Source organism: Myxine glutinosa, chromosome 11 (genome assembly GCF_964187855.1).
Source record: "Myxine glutinosa chromosome 11, kmMyxGlut1.1, whole genome shotgun sequence".
NCBI classification, from domain to species: Eukaryota; Metazoa; Chordata; class Myxini; order Myxiniformes; family Myxinidae; genus Myxine; species Myxine glutinosa.
This window is the reverse complement of record NC_136271.1, coordinates 44,057,608-44,079,642: the sequence shown is the minus strand read 5'-3', so window position 1 is coordinate 44,079,642 and position 22,035 is coordinate 44,057,608. Positions and strand designations below refer to the sequence as shown.

Sequence of the window (22,035 nt, the reverse complement as noted above, 5' to 3'; positions counted from 1 at the left end):
TTCTATGAAGCAGTTTCTGATTGGATGGATGGATGAAAGAAGTGCAGTGGATGTCGTTTATGTAGACTTTCAGAAGGCATTTGATAAGGTACCACATAGAAGGCTGTTATAGCTAAGGTGAAGACTTGTGGAGCTGTGGCTGGTCAGGTTAGCTATAACTACATTGGAAACTGGATTCGTGATAGGAAGCAGAGAGTGGCTGTGAGTGGGAGAATGTTTAGCTGGGGAGTTAGTTGTAAGTAGAGGGATACTTCAGGGATCAGTACTGGGACTATTATTATCCATAACTATCTAAAGTACCCGGCGTTGCTCTGGAGAATTCAATGAAATACTCCAGTAATTAAATTTGTGTTGTTGACAATAAAATCACTACAACCTCAACATACGATCTTCACAAAACATATTACTGGATCGCTCCCGGGAAAAAAACCCAAGCAGTGTATAAGCACAAGACCTGATCGAGGCCTAAAGGCCAATTATCTGGTTTTATCTGGTGTCTATTTCTTATCCAAACATAGCCCTCGCCCTTCCTCTGGATGAGATAACAGGGGGTTGAGTGACCAAATACCTGGACAGGTGGGTTGTCTGGTAAATTCAGCTCAGAAACACTGTTCTAGATGGTCTAAAGGGTATATTTCAATAGTAGTTAGCGTCTAAGGGGTTGAAAGGGTTTAATCTCTCAAGCATGTAAAAAGGGTCTAAAAGGGTCCAAGTGGTCTAAAGCTCTAAATGGTCAAGGGTCCAAGCTATGTAATCTGTCTGAAGTATGTAAGGGGTATAAATAGTGTTAAGGTCTAAGGGATCAAAAGTGACTTCAGGGGTGTAAAGTTCTGGAGGTTCTAGGGGTCTAAAGGGTACAAAAAATCTAAAGGGTGAAGGGATCTAAAGTGTCTTAAGGTAAAAGTGTTCTTAAGAGTTTTCAGGGTCTTAAGGGTGTTCAGGATCTTCATGGGTCTTTGGGGTCTTAAGGGGTATAATCTCTCAAGCATGTAAAAAGCATGTCAGCTGGGGTCTTAAGGGTCTTCAAAGGTTGAGGTGGTGGATGAAAATACCTTTAGGACAATCCCCAGGTCAAATTTCGTCTGTGTGTTTCAAATTTGGTGGTTGTCGGCCGAGCGGCCTTTGCCAAAAACGCGTACACACAGCCAGCCAGACGACAAATTTTATTTACTAGTGGAGTCACCCGTGGGAATCCCACGTTCATGGAGGTGTATCGTTGCGATCGGTGTAGCAGTTTTTTGCGGTACCCGGGACAATAACGTTAGGCGGGAGTCCAAACCTGAAAATTCTGGAGACCAAAGGTGAAATTGTAAAAACAATATTATCTTACTCCAGGGGGTCCCAGGATTACCCAACCAAAATTTCGTTGCGATCAGTTCAGCCGTTTTTGCGGTACCTGGAAACGGACGGACGGACAGACAGATGGACGGACAGACAGACGGACGGACATTTGGTGAATTATAGTAAGATTAGATTTACATCAATGATTTAGATTGTAGCGTTCAGAGTGGGCTTCCAAATATGCAGATGACACAAAGCTTGGAAGTAAGGTTTTGGAAGTAAGCAGCGAGGTCATCATCCGAAGCTTGGAAGTAAGCAGCGAGGGTGGTGACTAGATTCAGGAAAGTCTAGATACTTTCATAGATTGGGCAAAATATTGGCAGATGCAGTTTAACATAAAGAAATATAAGGTTCTGGGAATGAGTAAGAATCATGAAAATAGGGATTACATGATGCAAGGGGTAATCTTGGAGCATGTCACACAGAAGGATCTGAGGGTGGTAATATATATGGGGGGAGGAGGTGGTGGTGGTAGGGCAGGCAGGACAGTGCCAGGCAGTTATCGGTCAAGCTCACAGGGATTTAGGTTGTATTCGTAGAAAGATAAATTATAAATCAAAAGAGCATGAGCTAACACTGTGTCGGAATTTAGCGAGGCCTCATCTTGAGTGTGTACAGTTTTGGTCACCGCAGCTCCAGAAGGATATTGCTGCCATAGCGAGGGTACAGCATCGAGCCACTAGATCAATTCCAGGATATGAGGAATGTTTGAAGGAGACTCGACTTCATACATTGGAAAGGAGGCGATTGTGAGGGGATCTGATAGAGACGTTTCAAATAATTAAGGATGTGGACAAGATAGGCAAAGTGGAGATTTCCAGTAGAGTGGGCAGTGTTAGAACGGGGGGCTATAGCTTGAGGGTGAAGAAGATGAGTGTTAGGATAGTCGGAGAGTGGTTAATGCGGGGAATGTATCCCTGGAATGGTAGTAGCTGCAGTGGGGGTGGATAAGTTTCAATACATGATTAGTTAGGTACCTGGATGCATTGGAGATGGAAGGGTTTGGGGATATTGACTTGTGTGGATGGGTGATGATCCTGGGGTTGGTGCAGTACAGGCATGATGGGCCAAATGGCCTCCTCCTGCACCAAAGTTCCTTGTGTGTATATTCTTGTGCAATCTACAATGGCACAAGGTTGATGGTCAAGACACGTGCAATGTTCATTCACATCTTTCCATTAACAGTGACCCCCATGGGTGTTGTATTAGCATTGGTAGTGCGACACCACAACTGTTACCCAACATACATGACGTGTGCAGGTTATCCTACCAGACCTGGCAGTGCTGCGCATTGCTGTTATGGATGAGGGAGGGCGTCTAATTGGACAAAGGATTCTACCACTAGATGGGCTGCAAGCTGGCTATCGGCACATCTTACTTCGAAATGAGGGAAATCAGCCACTATCCTTGCCTACAATCTTCTGCCACATTGAGCTGAAGACATATGTGCCTGATGGGCTTGGGGGTACAGATCGTACGAAAATACGCAATTTGGTGTTTGTCTGTCTGTCTGTGTGTCTGTCTGACCATGAAACATTTGGTTGTTACTTATTTGGTTATTTGACTTTCTAGGCCTCTAAATAGGCCATTGGTTTGGCTGCAATGATCTTTAGCTAATAGAGGTGCTTAAATGAGTCTTCTTGCATGAATGACTTCGTAACTGAACACACTTCTGGGGTTAAGATCCAAGGGTCTTGAATTCAAGCCCCTGTTGTGCCGTTAAATTAACGCCAGGTGGGTCGACTACCGTTACACTGCCTTCAATGCCATTGTCTTATACCCTCCCAACTCCATGATGTGAATGCTTTCATGCACCAAAAATGGTCGTCAATGTGGCACCGCTTTTATTTGGCAGATTTCGTGGATGCTTTGTCTGATCCCAAGAAATATCTATCGCTGGCAGAAAAAAGAACAAGCCAAATGAAAGCAATGGGTATCGAGGCTGTAAGTTTGCTTTCTTTATTACTTGAAAAATCGAAGTTCTGTTGCGTTTGCGCAATATTGGTCGGTTGCGTTTGTGGTTCTGTCTGTCTGTCTCTTTGTCTGTTTGTTTGTTTGTCACCGGCCTACAGGTCACAATTCTAAACCGATCGTCACGAAACTTCACCAAGTTGTATATGTCGTCCCAATTGAGAAGCATATTGTTTTTGGGGTCATAAGGTGAAAAGGTCAACATAGGCCAAAGGTCACCATCTCTGCCAAATTTCTAAAATCCTCAATTTTCATCCGATTGATTTGAAATTTGAAGAGGACTTGCATATCTGGTCACTGAATTCAACCACCAAGTATATTTTAGGTCAACATAGGCCAAAAGGTCAACATAGGCCAAATTTCTAAAATCCTCAATTTTCATCCGATTGACTTGAAATTTGAAGAGGACTTGCATATCTGGTCACTGAATTCAACCACCAAGTATATTTGAGGTCAACGTCGGCCAAAAAGTCAACATAGGCCAAAAGGTCAACATAGGCCAAATTTCTAAAATCCTCAATTTTCATCCAATTGACTTTAAATTTGAAGATGACTTGCATATCTGGTCATTGAATTTAACCACAAATTATATTTTAGGTGAACATAGGCCAAAAGCTCAACATAGGCCGAATTTCTAAAATCACCAATTTTCATTTGATTGACTTGAAATTTTAAGAGGATTTACATGTATGGTCACTGAATTCAACCACCAAGTATTTTTGAGGTCAACATTGGCCAAAAAGTCAACATAGGCCAAAAGGTCAACATAGGCCAAATTTCTAAAATCCTCAATTTTCATCCGATTGACTTGAAAATTGAACAGCATTTGCACATTGAGTCACTAAATAGGGAAACTAACTATTTTTGAGGTCAAAAGGTCAAAGGTCAACTCAAGATCAACCTTACAAAATCATCAATTTTCATCTGAAAAATCGTCACTTTTCTTCCTGTTGACTCGAGCTTTGATCAAGATTGTCAATTTTAATCTTGATGAAATGGACAATTTGCTGTATGAATGGAATTTTTAGCCGCGTCGCAGACGCTGCTCATAGAGTGCCCTCTGCTGTTGTTCTTGTTCTTGTTCTTCTTCTTGTTCTTGTTGTTCTTGCAGAGAAGACAAAACCTCAAAGCTCCACCCATTGTGGGAGAGGCTTCATATAAACAAATATCCACCATTTTATTAACTCGCATAGCTTTGAGGCCTGTTTTGTAGGCCCATGGTGTCTTGCTGTCTCACACAGTTTTCTTTCAAATCAAATTCGATATATCATTTCATTTTTCACAGTCGCTAACATAGTTTTAGACTCGGTTGAAAAAAAACGTGAAGAAAATCCGATGAAACTTGCCCTTTATAGAACGAAATGAATTCTCAAAGGCCTGTAACTTCAAGTCCATTGAGATATATTTTTTTTAAATCGCGGCATGGTCAGTCATACACCGCCCGAAATAACAGACGGGAAAATGCCGAGATATATTGTTTTTTTTTAAAATTGCGGCATGGTCAGTCATACACCGCCTGAAATAACAGACGGGAAAATGCCGAGATATATATATTTTGTTTAAATCGCGGCATGGTCAGTCATACACCGCCCGAAATAACAGACGGGAAAATGCCGAGATATATTAAAAATTCGTCCATTTGATGACAATCGTCACGATGAAATATTTAATTTATACGTCGTCACAATAATGTGGAGAGAGGAGCATAGCTTCGTTCACGTGTTGCTACACACGAGAAATTGCCGAGATATATTTTTTTTAAATCGCGGCATGGTCAGTCATACACCGCCTGAAATAACAGACGGGAAAATGCCGAGATATATTAAAAATTCGTCGCCACACACGGGAAATTGCCGAGATATATTTTCACTTTGCACAAAAATAACATCAAGTAATCGAATCAATAGGAATGTCCTGTGCCTATAACATCGACGTTATAGGCACAGCTGCATCTAGGCATTGTGTAACATCGACGCAGCTTTTGTTTTAATTAAAACTTTTTGCACTTGTTTTTCTTGGGGGTGGGGGGCGGATTTTTCAAGTATCGTGCTCCGCATGACGTCTTCTTGTTTATATATATATATATATATATATATATATATATATATATATATATATTTCTGTTTTGTGCAGTTTGGCATCTGAAAACCTCATACAGTTCCTCGTTTATTTTAGTCCATAAATATTAAAACATAGCTGACACACATTCCATGCAAGTTCCCCCCATTCCAGCATGCAGCTAGATGTATTGCAATGTGGGGGAGTTTATTCATGGACACAGTGCTCCTCTTGTATGTCTAATAATTGATGTATTATTTACTACAACATGTTACTGAATGTGAAGTCTCATCCCTCTTGGTATATCCATGTCATGGCAGAGTGACATAATGGATGTATCTTTGTCTGGTGGACTTGTGCTGGGTGGTAGCACCAGTGGAGGGACTGGTTCTGAGAACAAAGCGGGAAAGGTGAGAGGTGGGAGGATGGCACAGGTGAGCCCAGAGAGTAGCACGGAAGTGAGATCTCCAGCAACCTCGGAGTACCTGAACCCTCACAAAGGTTTGTCCTACATATACATTCTGCACTTTGTAACTCGTTATACATTTGTGCTTCATTTTGATCAATATAATTAGTCAATTGGGTGCTTTTGCAGAAACCACTCCGATGATGCGCGTATCCATTGAAGAACTACGAAGAAGTAAGGTATGTGTCTCAGGGCATCAACTTGTGAGGAGGCCAGTGCACTTGGGGTAGACCTGGTCTAAAAAGAGGTGTCAATGATAAAAAATAGTTTGATACCGCAAAGTTTTGTTGATGTTTGAATATGCTTTGAGCCAACGGTTTGAATAGGAAATATCGTACAGGTCGAATGATGGAAGACCTGCGGAGTTTGAAACTTATTGGATTTTGTAAATCCTCGCCTTGAATACTCAGATGAATTCTGTGCTCGTTTGTTCTGCAGACATTCGTGAAGCTGCTTAAGCATCACAAAAAGGAGCTCGATTCTCTAAACAAAAAACAAGCAAAGGTATTTAACGTGAAACTGACCAAAAGCCCAGCACGGATTTTCAAGAACTTAATGCTTTAGACTTTTAAAAACGTAAAATGCAAAATACATTCCTCGTTATTATACACCAACGTGTGTGCTGTTTATAACTTGGTATGACAATAGGGGTGGTAAAAGAACACCTGTATGGTCATGACGATAAGAGAAAACCTTTTCCATGCTGTACGAATATTTTACATGTGTACGAATGGCCACCGCGTGCAGGAGATATGGCGGGTACAGAAGAAACACTGCAAACAGGCCGACAAGCTTGTAGCTGTACATGGGAAACAGCTCCATGGCTTGCAGAAAACCTATCAGAAAGCGGTTCGAAAACGAGGGTGTGCTCTTCCGCATCGCTCCACCTTAAAGGGAAACACGAGGCAAATGAAAAAAAAACTGAGCATTACTTGATCGTTCATTCTTAGATTCTTCACTTTACATTTTTATAATGAAAAGTTTTCACCATTAAGCAGGAAATTTTGTCTTTTTCTGATTTTATTTTTATGTTGAGCCTGGTGTTGGCTTAGCGGTTAGGGTGCCGGCTTGGGATTCAAGGATCCTGGGTCTCCTGGTGTTGGCTTAGCGGTTAGGGTGCCGGCTTGGGATCCTAGGATCCAGGGTTTGAATCCCGGTCGATCGCTGAATTAACACCAGGGGGGTTGACTCAGTCTGTCATCCTTCTGAGGTCGGCAAATTGAGTACCAGTTCACTGGTAGTTCCCTGTGTGTCACAAGAGGCGACCAACAGGGTTGGTGGCAGGAATGGCATCCGGCCATAAAACATTGCTTCAAAAAGGGGACCATGAATGAAAGAATGAAAGAATGAATGAATGATCGTTTTAAGGCCATTTTCCCCGCTAGAGTGGGGGTTAGCCTTGCGGGCCCCATGACAATCATGGTTCCCTGTTTGAGGCATTGTTTTTATGGCCGGATGCCCTTCCTGACGCCAACCCTTAGTCGCCTCTTACGATGTGCAGGGATACAGTGTACCTATTCTAAACCGGGGTACACACCGGGATCATTCATCCCAGCAAGCTGTTACTCAACACCTGTATGGTGCCCTCACCATGGTGCCCGAAAAAGGCCAACCCCTGTTCTGCAGGGGAAAACGGCCTCTAAAAGCAGTTGTTGTTTTGTTGACACCACTATGTCCAGGTCACAGTTGAATGCGATGTTTGCCAAGTTCCTGAACACAAATTGATTGGCTATTCTGATTCTTATATGCAGACGTCAAAGCTCATGGAAAATAATGACCAGGAAAGGGTGGCTGGATGTTAAACTGGCGTCTTCTTATTATAATAGAGCAAACGTATATGGTTATGTCGTTATGTCGCTATGTTTATATGCGACGAAAACGTCTTCTTCTTCTTCAAATAAAATGAACACCCTCTTCATTGCGTTAAGACTGCTGAGACCCTCAGACCTTTGACGACCCTTTAATTCCCCAAAGACCCTTCAGACCACCAAGACTCCCTGAAGACCCAAAATACCCTGAATACCCTGAAGACCCCGAAGACCTAAAACACCCCAAAGACTCAAAACCATTCAAGGCCCTGAGGCTCAAAAAGACCCTGAATACCCCAAAAGAACCCGAAGACCAAAATACCCTGAAGATCCAAAACACCCCAAAGATCCAAAACACCCCGAAGACCCAAAAAGACCCTGAACACCCCAAAACGACCCCGAAGACCCAAAACACCCCGAAGACCCAAAACACCCTAAAGACCCCAAAGACTCTTAAAGACCATTTAGACCCAAAATACCCTTAAATATCCCGAAGAACCAAAATACCCCAAGGACTCTTAAAGACCCAGAGGAAACAAAAGACCCTTAAGACACCGAAGCCCCAAAAGACCCTGAAGACCCAAAACACCCCAAAGACCCAAAATACCCTTCAAGGCCCAGATGATTCAAAAGACCCTGAAGACTCAAATGGCCCTGAAGACCCAAAACACCATGAAGACACAAAAGACCCAAAAGACACCGAAATGGTCAAAGATGCCTATCCCTCTGAAACGACGTGTGGTGAGGAGCGCAGAGCGCGCCGAGTCATGCTCGTACTACATACAATAATCTCTTCTACCTGTTAAGACTGGAGTTCACAAAGGCAGTGTTCTGGGCCCAGTCCTATTCCTAATCTTCATCAACAATCTCTCTGAAAAATCCCCTTTATCTATTTGCTGATGACTCTAACCTCTGCAGTGACATCCCTCATCCTTCAGACAGGCAGCTCCCTCTCTTCAGACATTGACAAAATCACAAGCTGGTCAAACACTTGGAGTATGTCTTTCAATCCATACAAATGTCACAAATACTCTCTCCGAAAGGACTCTGGCTGTAACTTTATGGAACACTGCTCTCCGCTCTGGGTTGGCTCCACTGCGGCCTCACACCTTACTCAGCCTCACGCTGTGAAAATCAAGGCCTTCAAGATCATTGGAATATCTCGTGATGAAGCTGAGTCTATGAGTCTGTCACTTTCCCATCACATACACGTCAGTGGTCTCCGTCTTGTCCCACTGCCTTTCTGGTCTTGCACCCTCCATGCTTTCTCCCCTTTCCCCCAGGTATATGCAGGGCACACGTGTACCACTATCAACCCCCTTCTGGTGAAATCCCCAAAATCCAGGATCACTGCTCACCTCCACTCATTTGTTCCTCTTATTTCCCACATGTAGAACCAACTTCCACATTCTCTTCAATCTCATTCTACCCACTAGGACTTCATTCCAGCTGTTCACCACCATTTCAGATCATCCCCCATCCAAAACCATATTTTGTACCCCTGTTAAACCACCTCCCACCCCGAAGCCCACCTCTTTCCAAATTTCCAGTTTTTCCTTCCTGAGTTTGCTTCTGTATCCATCAATTGTCCACCCCTTTTGCACTCTCCTCTGCTCCTCATTCCTCTCTCCACCCATTATTTGGTTAAGTCTCTGTATTTTGTCCCTCAACCCTGTTGATGGTGTTTCTCCTCTCCCTCTCTACTGTTCCTTTTGTTCTCTTGCATCCTGATCCATGCAGTGTTTTAGCTCTTCCGTGAGCCTTGACTCTGTATGCAAAAAAGAACAGACAATGGGTACAGAGGACAAAACGAGGTGGCATTGGATCATTGCCTGGATGGAGTGAGGAGGAGATCATGAACAGACCTTCGGGAATGTGATTCAATGAGTGAAATAAAAAGGGGGGAGGATAAAGAAGTGGTGAGCATGGAGTTTGAACTTATGGAGGGAAAGAGGGAATGGTTTGTGGATACATGTGTATGACTTGATAAGGGTCGGGTGCGATAAAGGGCAGAGAGCGACACCAGTGGAAAGGTGATAGAGGGCCATGAGGTCATCAACCTTTCTGTGGTGTGAGACATTATCTCCATATCCGTCCACAACTTTTTGAGACCGTTTGGGTGTCTGACAAGGGTGTCTTGGTGGACCGTTTGGGTGTCTGACAAGGACGATTTGGTTTTGGTGAAGATCTGAATATGGATTCGGATATGAGAATTATTAAATTTTTTAAGTGATTCTCCACCATTGGGAGATAGGGCTAAACACGATACATAGCAGGATATCTCAAAAAGTTATGGATGGATTTGGACGAAACTTGTTGGACAAGTTGTGTGTGTGACAAAGAAGAATCGATTCAATTTTGGTGAAGATCTGAATCTGAATATGAATTCGGATATGAGAATTATTTAATTTTTTAAGTAATTCTTCACCATTGGGAGATCGTGCTAAACACGATACATAGCAGGATATCTCAAAAGGTTATGGATGGATTTGGACGAAACTTGTTGGACAAGTTGTGTGTGGCACAAGGAAGAATCGATTCAATTTTGGTGAAGATCTGAATATGGATTCGGATATGAGAATTATTTAATTTTTAAAGTAATTCTTCACCATTGGGAGATCGGGCTAAACACGATACATAGCAGGATATCTCAAAAAGTTATGGATGGATTTGGGCGAAACTTGTTGGTCAAGTTGTGTGTGGCACAAGGAAGAATCGATTCAATTTTGGTGAAGATCTGAATATGGATTCGGATATGAGAATTATTTAATTTGTTAATTAATTCTTCATCATTGGGAGATCAGGCTAAACACGATACATAGCAGGATATCTCAAAAAATTATGGATGGATTTGGACGAAACTTGTTGGACAAGTTGTGTGTGGCACAAGGAAGAATCGATTCAATTTTGGTGAAGATCTGAATGTGGATTCGGATATGAGAATTATTTAATTTTTTAAAGTAATTCTTCACCATTGGGAGATCGGGCTAAACACGATACATAGCAGGATATCTCAAAAAGTTATGGATGGATTTGGTCGAAACTTGTTGGACAGGTTGGGTGTGTGAGAAGGACGATTCGATTCGATTTTGGTGAAGATCCTGATCCGGATAGTAGCATTTTTAAGTGATTCTTCACCATTGAGTGATATGGCCAACCACGTGGAGGTATGCTCTCCACTGAGTGCTGTTCTAGTTATTAAATGCAAGAGCGAGGCTCATCGAAGAGCTTCACGACAGAGCTCATCAAAGAGGCAAAGCACATCCATTGTGTACAAGGCGACAAACTCACAGCGGAGCGGCGCTGTGTCCTCCATTACCAATAAACCTTTGTGGAGCGCTCGCCAAGCGGCTTAAGCATTGAAGCAAGCCCTCCTTTGAAACGGTTAATAAGGAACGGCTAGCTTGGCGAGCGATAGCAAGCTTGGTAATGGAACACACATGCAAGGGGGATTGATCTCGAAATGGCCAAAAATAACCATTTTAATTAATGAAGTAAAATTGACGCCTGCAGGGTGTTTTATTAATTAATTAATTACTAAATAGTAAAATGTACTTCCCATGCTATTTAATGGTCTAATTCCAACTTATACTCCACAGAAATATGAGCAATGATAAAAGAACAAGCAAACCAGTGACTAAACATCCATCATTTTGAGGAACATGGCAAACATCATCCGCCAATCGTGGATATTTGGACATGGCAGCACCCACAAACATGGACATGGCAGCACCCACAAACATGGACATGGCAGCACCCACAAACATGGACATGGCAGCACCCACAAACATGGACATGGCAGCACCCACAAACATGGACATGGCAGCACCCACAAACATGGACATGGCAGCACCCACAAACATGGACATGGCAGCACCCACAAACATGGACATGGCAGCACCCACAAACATGGACATGGCAGCACCCACAAAAGGAAAATCCTGTGACATCGTTTGCTTCCTAATGGTGAAATTTTCATACACGGACATGTAGTTGGACAAGTCGACAATGAATAAAAAATAGGCCCTGAGTTTTTGTTTTTTTTGTAGCTCTATTTTCACAAAACAAAACATGACCAGCAACAGTTAAGCAGTGTTCGACGCAACGTCTGTTCGTTGTCGCTCTACCCCTACAGGGAGAGACAGTGTGTGGAACAAAAAAAGGAGATGGACAGCAAGACTGAAGCAGTTATTTCTGAACATAAGCAGAAGGTGAGTACAGCTTTCCTTCTTTTTATTGATTCCTATTTTGTTTCCTCTTTTTCAGGGTCTCAGGTTCATGGAACTGCTGCCACTCACACATCACACATAGGCAGCAGAAAACACAAGACTTGACTTTTAAACACAACACAAACACAGACGTTGGTTGACCTTGAGGAAAGTAATTTCCAGGAGGACTTGGTGTTAGTGACCTCAAATCGAGGCGTTACTCTTCTCTCCACATCGGCGGGGCGTTTTGAGGGAGAAATCTCCCTCCAACGGTATCCCAACTAACGAGATGAGTCCGGAAAACATGTTTAGTACTTGCGTCACACGTGATACACCAGTGGAACGAACACAAGCCGAGTAAACGAGGTGGGAAAGGGATCATTTATAGGTCTCTCCAGTGGTTGGTGAAGAAGGATCGAAGCTCTTCCTTGGGATGTGGTCATTGAGGAAATCACCATCTTGTCAATCCCCAATCCAAACAGCTCCCATCTGAACACGCCGCTGTGCCACAAACGCTGCTCGAGGTCAACCCTTCGCAGATAGTCTTCGTCTTCTCGTCCCATTTATCTTGCTGTGAACTATACGTATGTATGTATTCTGCCATGAGACATATATGAGATCACCACCAAACCTGTAGAGTTGAGTAATGTGCTTACATAAGGTTACCGATAGCAAAGCCTCGTATTGCCACTCGATTCTGGTTTTATCGGTGTATTGCGATCCAAAACCCATGCGTTCTTTTTAACCTCCAATTTTATTTCGCCTATTTCTATTCGTTGGCTGTCATTTCATCAGCTTGGTGATCAGGGGCGTGGTCTCTCAACGCTCTTTTAGAGGGCGTGGCTTAGTCTTCCAAACACCCTTTGGGCCATTCGACCCCGTCATGTTAGGATGTATTTCCATGTTGTACTCTTGTTTGAAACAGACTTTTTACATTCACTTCACTGAAGACTGATAAATTGACTCAATGTCCTCTTACTGCTTTTCCTGTGCATCAAAAGGTGGTCTTTCAGTGGCGCCATAATTGATTTAAAAAAAGAAACCCAGGCAAGCACATTGATCATCGACCTGACATTTCACACTTTCTCACAAGGTCTCCAATGCACAATAGTTCACTAACAATGGGCTAAACGTTCCTCCACACAATCCAACAGGTTCATGACATGGTGGTGAGACAGACCAGCGAATGGTCAGACCTTGAAGGTCATCGACTGACGGCGAGGCTCGCAGCGTATGATCGACACAGCGCCCAACAGCACGACCTGCTCCGGCGGATGCTCCGAGCATCCCATGGCGTGCAGGCATCACATCTAAAATCGTATCACGACCGGTGAGCAGGGCTTGGTGGGTAATGGAGTTGGGCCGTCACCACGTTGTTCTAAAGGCTTAATTAAATAAGCATACATGTAATGTCTTTGTTATAAAGATGCGGATATGCAGATATGATCAAGCACCATCTTTATTCCAGGCAACGGCAATGCAGGCCTCACTTGGCCCCGCCCACAGCGGCCTCACTTGGCCCCGCCCACAGCGGCCTCACTTGGCCCCGCCCACAGCGGCCTCACTCGGCCCCGCCCACAGTGGCCTCACTCAGACGTAAACGGCACTACACTCCTCCCCCCTTAAATCACATAGTCTTTCAAATATGTTGGTCACATCATGCGTCTACTCTAGAAGAAACACGCGGCCATTGAGCCGTGGACACGACCGGTGACAGTGAGGCATTGGACACAGATGACAGCTCGAGCTCCCCACCAGACAGCAAATTAGGCTAAACCGAAACCTCAGGAACATCCACACTACTTTCACTGCCATGAACATCCGGCTCCACAGATGGATGATGGGCAGCGGGCCGAAACGTGGTCACGGGCACCTCAATGGATGAGGACACATCGCACGGCGGAATGGAATTGCTTGTACTACGTATGTGAATGACCGGACCTGTGAGCCAACAATTGATTCACATGACTTTCCAGATAAGCCCGGCCAAAGTATGAACAAGGTAGTTAACCGGACCGAAAACTCGGGCCCATATCTGTCGGTGTACATAGTCCCGTGCCAAAACTGGCTGGTCCACCGTGAGTGAACGAACATTGGTCGCCGTAACAACTTCAGGTGGAAGCAAATCCAGGCACGACCGTAACTGTCAGCCATACATGCGGAACACAGGCGTTTCCTGTGTCACAGAATGCACTGAATTACGATAGTCATTCAAAAACACATCAACCCTGCTCTGCACAGATCGAACCGCTTGACCTCTACGCAAGGCATGTTTCAACGCTTTTACAAATGACTCAGCCTGGCCATTTGTAGGTGGATGGTAAGGCGCCGACCACAGGTGTTTGATACCATTAGCACGCATGTAGCTGGGCGGTAAGGCGCCGACCTCAGGTGTTTGATACCATTAGCACGCATGTAGCTGGGCGGTAAGGCGCCGACCTCAGGTGTTTGATACCATTAGCACGCATGTAGCTGGGTGGTAAGGCGCCGACCTCAGGTGTTTGATACCATTAGCACGCATGTAGCTGGGTGGTAAGGCGCCGACCACAGGTGTTTGATACCATTAGCACGCATGTAGCTGGGCGGTAAGGCGCCGACCTCAGGTGTTTGATACCATTAGCACGCATGTAGCTGGGTGGTAAGGCGCCGACCACAGGTGTTTGATACCATTAGCACGCATGTAGCTGGGTGGTAAGGCGCCGACCACAGGTGTTTGATACCATTAGCACGCATGTAGCTGGGTGGTAAGGCGCCGACCACAGGTGTTTGATACCATTAGCACGCATGTAGCTGGGTGGTAAGGCGCCGACCTCAGGTGTTTGATACCATTAGCACGCATGTAGCTGGGTGGTAAGGCGCCGACCACAGGTGTTTGATACCATTATCACGCATATAGCTGGGTGGTAAGGCGCCAACCACAGCTGTTTGAAACCATTAGCACGCATGTAGCTGGGTGGTAAGGCGCCAACCACAGCTGTTTGAAACCATTAGCACGCATGTAGCTGGGTGGTAAGGCGCCGACCACAGGTGTTTTGATACCATTAGCACACATGTAGCTGGGTGGTAAGGCGCCGACCACAGGTGTTTGATACCATTAGCACACATGTAGCTGGGTGGTAAGGCGCCGACCACAGGTGTTTGATACCATTAGCACACATGTAGCTGGGTGGTAAGGCGCCGACCACAGGTGTTTTGATACCATTAGCACACATGTAGCTGGGTGGTAAGGCGCCGACCACAGGTGTTTGATACCATGAGCACGCATGTAGCTGGGTGGTAAGGCGCCGATCGCAGGTGTTTGATACCATTATCACGCATGTAGCTGGGTGGTAAGGCGCCGACCACAGGTGTTTTGATACCATTAGCACACATGTAGCTGGGTGGTAAGACGCCGACCACAGGTGTTTTGATACCATTAGCACACATGTAGCTGGGTGGTAAGGCGCCGAACACAGGTGTTTGATACCATGAGCACGCATGTAGCTGGGTGGTAAGGCCCCGACCACAGGTGTTTGATACCATGAGCACGCATGTAGCTGGGTGGTAAGGCGCCAACCACAGGTGTTTTGATATCATTAGCACACATGTAGCTGGGTGGTAAGGCGCCGACCGCAGGTGTTTGATACCATTATCACGCATGTAGCTGGGTGGTAAGGCGCCGACCACAGGTGTTTTGATACCATTATCACGCATGTAGCTGGGTGGTAAGGCGCCGACCACAGGTGTTTTGTTACCATTATCACGCATGTAGCTGGGTGGTAAGGCGCCGACCACAGGTGTTTTGATACCATTATCACGCATGTAGCTGGGTGGTAAGGCGCCGACCACAGGTGTTTGATACCATTAGCACACATGTAGCTGGGTGGTAAGGCGCCGACCACAGGTGTTTGATACCATTAGCACACATGTAGCTGGGTGGTAAGGCGCCGACCACAGGTGTTTGATACCATTAGCACACATGAACACAGCAAACACCTCAGATACAAACTGTGAACCATTATCCGAAACTAAAATCTCCGGAATCCCCTTGTTCGTAAAAATACTCCGCAGATGCTCCACGGTGTTCACTGCCAAGGTGGACTGCGTTATAGCTACTTCCGGCCACTTTGAGTATGCGTCGATCACCTCCAGAAACATGTGGCCCATGACTGACCCTGCAAAATCTACATGAACGCGCTGCCATGTTCTATCAGCAGGCGGCCATAAAGACACACATGACGGATTATCAGCATCGGTTATATATATATATATATATATATACTAGACGACCCATGACCCGTTGGGTCAATGTCAGTTTGAATAGATATGAGAATAGATCTAAAGCGAACGCTGGACATCATCAGGGAGATTATTTGGGCCAGCAAGCCATAAGGCTCATCTCTCCAGCGTTCTAAATCACTTACCTGTGACACGTGATTTCGGCCCTTATCTCCGATCACGTTTTTTTTTTTTTTTTTTTTAAATAAAAAACACGCGACCCGTGGACTACCACGATTTTGTTGTCAGAGGACACTTCTGATGACGATGTTCTTTGTCGACGATCCTCCATTTACATAAACTCGCACGTTCTCTTTCCTCTTCCCTCGACTGAGCGCCACATACAGCTGACCATGCTGGAAGACCGGTTTCTCCAGGTAGACCAGCACATTCTCCATAGTTTGCCCTTGCGCCTTATGGATCGTCATTGCGAAGCAGGATTGTATGGGGAACTGGCAGCGCTGCAAAGGGATATCCTCAGCTTCCGACAGATTTAGTCGGATCCGAGGGAGCATTACAGTTTCGCCTTCAAACGTTGAACTTATGATCCTCGCAACTATAATATTTCGAAGCATGTCCTCAACAATCATGCGCGTCCCGTTGCAAAGTTTCGGAGGGTCCAAGTTCCGCATCAAAATGATAGGGGATCCTTTTTTGAGCTCGAGGTTGTGCGGCGGCAATCCCGAGACTTCAACGGAATCTAGGAATTCCGTTGGGAAGGGCGTCGCATCAGTACCCTCAGTCACACTGTTGAACGCAGCATACTCCTTGCTAGCACCAGGGAACCTTGTGATGCATCTTGAATTGATGTTTTGCATCATATCGTTGAGGGGCACTAATATAGACCTTGCTGAAAAAACCTCCATCGGATTGGCGAATGATGGATATATGGTATCGATGCACTCATCGAGCCCACTCGCTGTCAGCAGTATATCCTCTGGCAAATCTATCTCATCATCCGCATTTTTCTCGATTCTATCCTCGCCGATGTCGAGCAAAAATCTTGAAAACTGCCCACTTCCGTCGGTCAGTCGCATATTAGTTCTCAAGTGAAACATTCCAAAGCTCTGCCATAAGTAGGACTTCTTTATGCACGCATTCTCAACGTCAGCATCACACCCTCTTTTCACCACGGGCAGAAGTTGACGGAAATCACCACAGCATATCGTCAAGATCCCTCCAAAAGGCTCGTCTTTGTCACATACATCACGCAACGTGCGATCCACAGCCTCAAAACTCTCTCTCCTGATCATAGGACACTCATCCCACACGATGAGTTTTGTACTTCGAAAGAGGTCTGCGATAGTGGAATTTTTATCGATGTTGCATACGCCATCTTCCCTCGGTGTCAGAGGGATTTGGAACCTTGAGTGCGCTGTTCTTCCACCAGGCATGAGGGTAGCAGCTATGCCAGATGAGGCCACCGCAGGGGGCAACTTCTCCACTCGCTCTCACTTTAGAGAGAATCAGGTTATTAATAAGAAACGTCTTCCCTGTGCCTCCAGGCGCGTCAATGAAAATCATTGATGACTGATTCGTGCGGATGTTGCTATTCGCGTCCATAGACGTGAGGTGTGATTCGTTGTCCGCGTCCGTAGCGCCGTCGGAGGGTTGATACGACATTCTTCCTGCAAATAGTATTGTGTTTGTGCTATCGTTTTGCCGATCATCAAATGACAAATAAATTACATTGTGAAAATTAAAGATTTCAAATAAACCTATTTAAAGTGTATGCGCATATAAATAATAAAAAAAATCGAAGAAATATCTCTCGGTAATTTCCTGAAACATATTTTACTTCCGGGTAATAATGTTGAATGAAATGACGAAGATATATACTGTATGCCTGTTATTTTAGGCGGTGTATTTTCGTATATCAACGTGGCGCGATTTTAAAAATATATCTCTGCAATTTCCCGTGTGTGCGTGAATGTTCTCAATTATTTCTTTTACCGAGTCTAAAACCATCGATAAAAATGAAATCAGATGGCGAGTTAGATTGAAGATAAAGGTGTGAGACAGACTCAATGGCCTTGAAGATACAAGCCTTTCAGAATTCATTTCGTTCTATAAAGGGAAACTTTCATCGGATTTTCTTCCCGTTTTTTTTCAACCGAGTCTAAAACGATGTTAGCGACTGTGAAAAATGAAATGATATATCGAATTTGATTTGAAATAAAACTGAGAGAGAGAGCAAGGCACCACGGGCCTACAAAACAGGCCTCAAAGCTATGCGAGTTAATAAAATGGTGGATATTACTACTCTCTCAAAGGGGTAAGCCACGCCCCCGGACCGATCGAATGTTACACACAAACACGCAAGATTTCAATTTTATAATTATATATAGAATATATATATATATATATATATATATATATATATATATATATATATATATATATATATATATATATGTATATATACAGTGGAACCTTGACTTACGAGTTTAATTCGTTCCGTGACCGAGCTCGTAACTCAAATTGCTCGTATCTCAAATCAAATTTCCCCATTAAAATGCATTGAAATGCTATTAATCCGTTCCAGCCCGCCAAAAACCACACCAATTTTTTTTTAAATATACAGTATATATAAAAATATCTCGCGCTTTATATTTCACCTGTATGCAGCATACAAGTTGGCAGGATGGCCTGGACTGGAGGTACGCACACTTGACTCTAAAGTCTAAACTGTCCAGCCTGGGTTTGAATCCCGACCCAGCTATAACCTGTCATGGGTGAATCACAGGCAGGGTGATTCATCAATGTGTGTACCGCTAAACTGGGCGCCCCGTTTGCGTCCCATTAGTTGTTGGATGTTAAGGATCTCACCGTGTTTTCCACAAAGAGAAGGCGAGCTATCGCCGGCACTCTGAACAAGTTGTGGCCTGGCATGGCATGAACATGAAAACATGAACATGAACATGAAATGTTCGACATGAACATGAAATTTTCCGAAATAACCAAAATGCGAAAACTAAAATGCATCGCTATACGACAGAGATACGTACTGTACTTGAACGGCAAGATAACCACGTGACCAGAACCTACCTGGCGGCGTAAACTCGAAATAACCAAAATGCGAAAACTAAAATGCATCGCTATACGACAGAGATACGTACTGTACTTGAACGGCAAGATAACCACGTGACCAGAACCTACCTGGCGGCGTAAACTCGAAATAACCAAAATGCGAAAACTAAAATGCATCGCTATACGACAGAGATACGTACTGTACTTGAACGGCAAGATAACCACGTGACCAGAACAACCCACCTGGCGGCGTGAACTCGAAATAACCAAATTGCGAAAAAAAAAATGCAGCGCTATACGACAGAGATACGTACTTGAACGGCAAGATAACCACGTGACCGGGTGGCGAAAGCTCGTAACTCGGATCTCGGCTCGCATCTCAAAGCAATAAACTGCCGGAGCGACGGCTCGTATCTCGAAAAACTCGTAAGTTGGGGCACTCGTAAGTCAAGGTTCCACTGTATATATATACTGTATATGTATATAATTATAAAGAATCGAGGCTCATGTAAGAGCGAACACATTGAACATGAAAACATGCTCAGACACATAAAACATACAATGAAGGGAGTGGGAGACAAGAGGGGGAGAGAGAGGGAGGCACACAAACACAACAACAGCGGAGAACAGGGACGTCGGTAGATCTGTGGAAGGGGGAGGGCTGTGGTAGGAGGGAGGGATACACGGTATAAAGCAAATGAACACCACTAGGAATTTCCGGAAAGAAGTTGGGGATTGAAAGAGGTGAATTTCCCCCCGGGCGGATACGTTTCTCGCCCCCCATCAGAATAGAATCGCCCCCCATTCTCGTTTGCGGATATATAAATATACATATGGAAATATTGGTTTACAAGAGGGGACGTGATAAAAGCACAACTGGTATTGTTTGGGGAATTGATTGAGTGCGGACTTACACATTTTCTCAATCTTTTTAAGACAAACTTGAACACTTGATATAGTAATTATTGATAGATTTTGACGCTCACCGTGGAAGACGTTACATGTGTTCGACCATGTTTGTAGAAACGACTCGTGTAATCTATCTGTAGATTAATACAATACAGGGACGCAATATCAATCAAAACGATTAGACTCTAGAATGAGAACCTTTCTGGTTTGAAAACATGTTTAGATTAATGTTACATTAGATTAGATTAATAACTGGTTCGCAGCGCAATGAGTAAGAAAACTACACACTCAAGAACAATAAATAAATTCTGATAAACGCACACATTACGATCTCCGAAACGGATAATCAGTTGATAATCTGGTAATCGATGTCACTTAAAACGGTGTAAAATTAATGTAGTTGTAGATTAATTGTAAAAGAACTCTTCCACAATCACCAAGAGCCATACAATTGTTACACTTGTTTCCAAGTTTGAATATCTGCTGAAACATGTACATATATATATATCATGAGGGGGCGATTTTGTCACGGGGGAGAGTCTATTTCGTGGCAGGGGGGCGAATCTATTTCGAGGGGGGCGGATCTGTTACCGGTACAGAGTCGCCGGGGGGCGGATCTGTTTCGGGGGCGGATCTGTTTCGGGGGCGGATCTGTTTCGGGGGGCGGATCTGTTTCGGGGGGCGGATCTGTTTCGGGGGCGGATCTGTTTCGGGGGGGCGGATCTGTTTCGGGGGCGGATCTGTTTCGGGGGGCGGATCTGTTTCGGGGGGCGGATCTGTTTCGGGGGGCGGATCTGTTTCGGGGGGGGGGGCGGATCTGTTTCGGGGGGCGGATCTGTTTCGGGGGGCGGATCTGTTTCGGGGGGCGGATCTGTTTCGGGGGGGCGGATCTGTTTCGGGGGCGGATCTGTTTCGGGGGGCGGATCTGTTTCGGGGGCGGATCTGTTTCGGGGGGCGGATCTGTTTCGGGGGGCGGATCTGTTTCGGGGGCGGATCTGTTTCGAGGGGGGCGGATCTGTTTCGGGGGCGGATCTGTTTCGGGGGCGGATCTGTTTTGAGGGGGTCGAAACTATTTCGAGGGGGGCGGATCTGTTTCGGGGGCGGATCTGTTTCGGGGGGCGGATCTGTTTCGGGGGGGTCGAAACTATTTCGAGGGGGGCGGATCTGTTTCGGGGGCGGATCTGTTTCGGGGGGCGGATCTGTTTTGAGGGGGTCGAAACTATTTCGAGGAGGGTGGATCTGTTTCGGGGGCGGATCTGTTTCGAGGGGGTCGAAACTATTTCGAGGGGGGCGGATCTGTTTCGGGGGGCGGATCTGTTTCGAGGGGGTCGAAACTATTTCGAGGGGGGTGGATCTGTTTCGGGGGCGGATCTGTTTCGAGGGGGTCGAAACTATTTCGAGGGGGGCGGATCTGTTTCGGGGGCGGATCTGTTTCGAGACACCGGCAGCATGAAGAAATTCCAAATTCCTGCCCTTACCAGCAGAGGTGCCCTCAACCAATGATGCTGCCCTGCAACCTTGTGCTGCATACAAATGAACTAGGTGTTCCCAAAGTTCCCAAAGATTTGATGTAGGGAAAGTAGGAGCCAATGCCCCCTGATCCACATGTCATGGGAATGTATTTGGAAGCTTGCACATCATAACAATTAAGTTTGTTATGATCCAACTGCACAAGATTATTAGTTGTTGTTTCTTTTAACCACAACAGTTTTCCTTTTCACTGTGCAGTCAGGCAGGAATTCTGCTAAAGGATGACATTGATACCATTCCTTCAAACAAAAGGTGGAACCCTCCATGAATAAAATATAAAAAACACAATGCAGGGTGCAAAGGATGAGGTGTTTTTGATTCATGTGTGCGGATCAACCTTTTGGTCACTTATTAGTAACATGTACCCATCATGCAGTGCTTCTTTATGCCAAATTCCTTAATAACTATTTGAAGTCATTATTGATAGTAATTATTAAGGAACCTGGTTTCTACCTTG

The 22,035-nt window shown here is 44.8% G+C and overlaps 1 protein-coding gene across 1 annotated transcript in view; it reads left to right on the top strand.

Annotated features, from left to right (window-relative positions):
• Positions 1-22,035, top strand: part of LOC137436614 (1-phosphatidylinositol 4,5-bisphosphate phosphodiesterase beta-4-like) — a 159,763-nt gene that overhangs the window by 124,778 nt on the left and 12,950 nt on the right. Inside the window, exons 25-32 of the mRNA XM_078786265.1 lie at positions 2,602-2,806; positions 3,197-3,285; positions 5,691-5,871; positions 5,966-6,015; positions 6,275-6,340; positions 6,584-6,699; positions 11,780-11,855; positions 13,007-13,182. Of these exons, the coding sequence (XP_078642391.1) occupies positions 2,602-2,806; positions 3,197-3,285; positions 5,691-5,871; positions 5,966-6,015; positions 6,275-6,340; positions 6,584-6,699; positions 11,780-11,855; positions 13,007-13,182 (959 nt within the window). The remainder of the gene's footprint in view (positions 1-2,601; positions 2,807-3,196; positions 3,286-5,690; positions 5,872-5,965; positions 6,016-6,274; positions 6,341-6,583; positions 6,700-11,779; positions 11,856-13,006; positions 13,183-22,035) is intronic.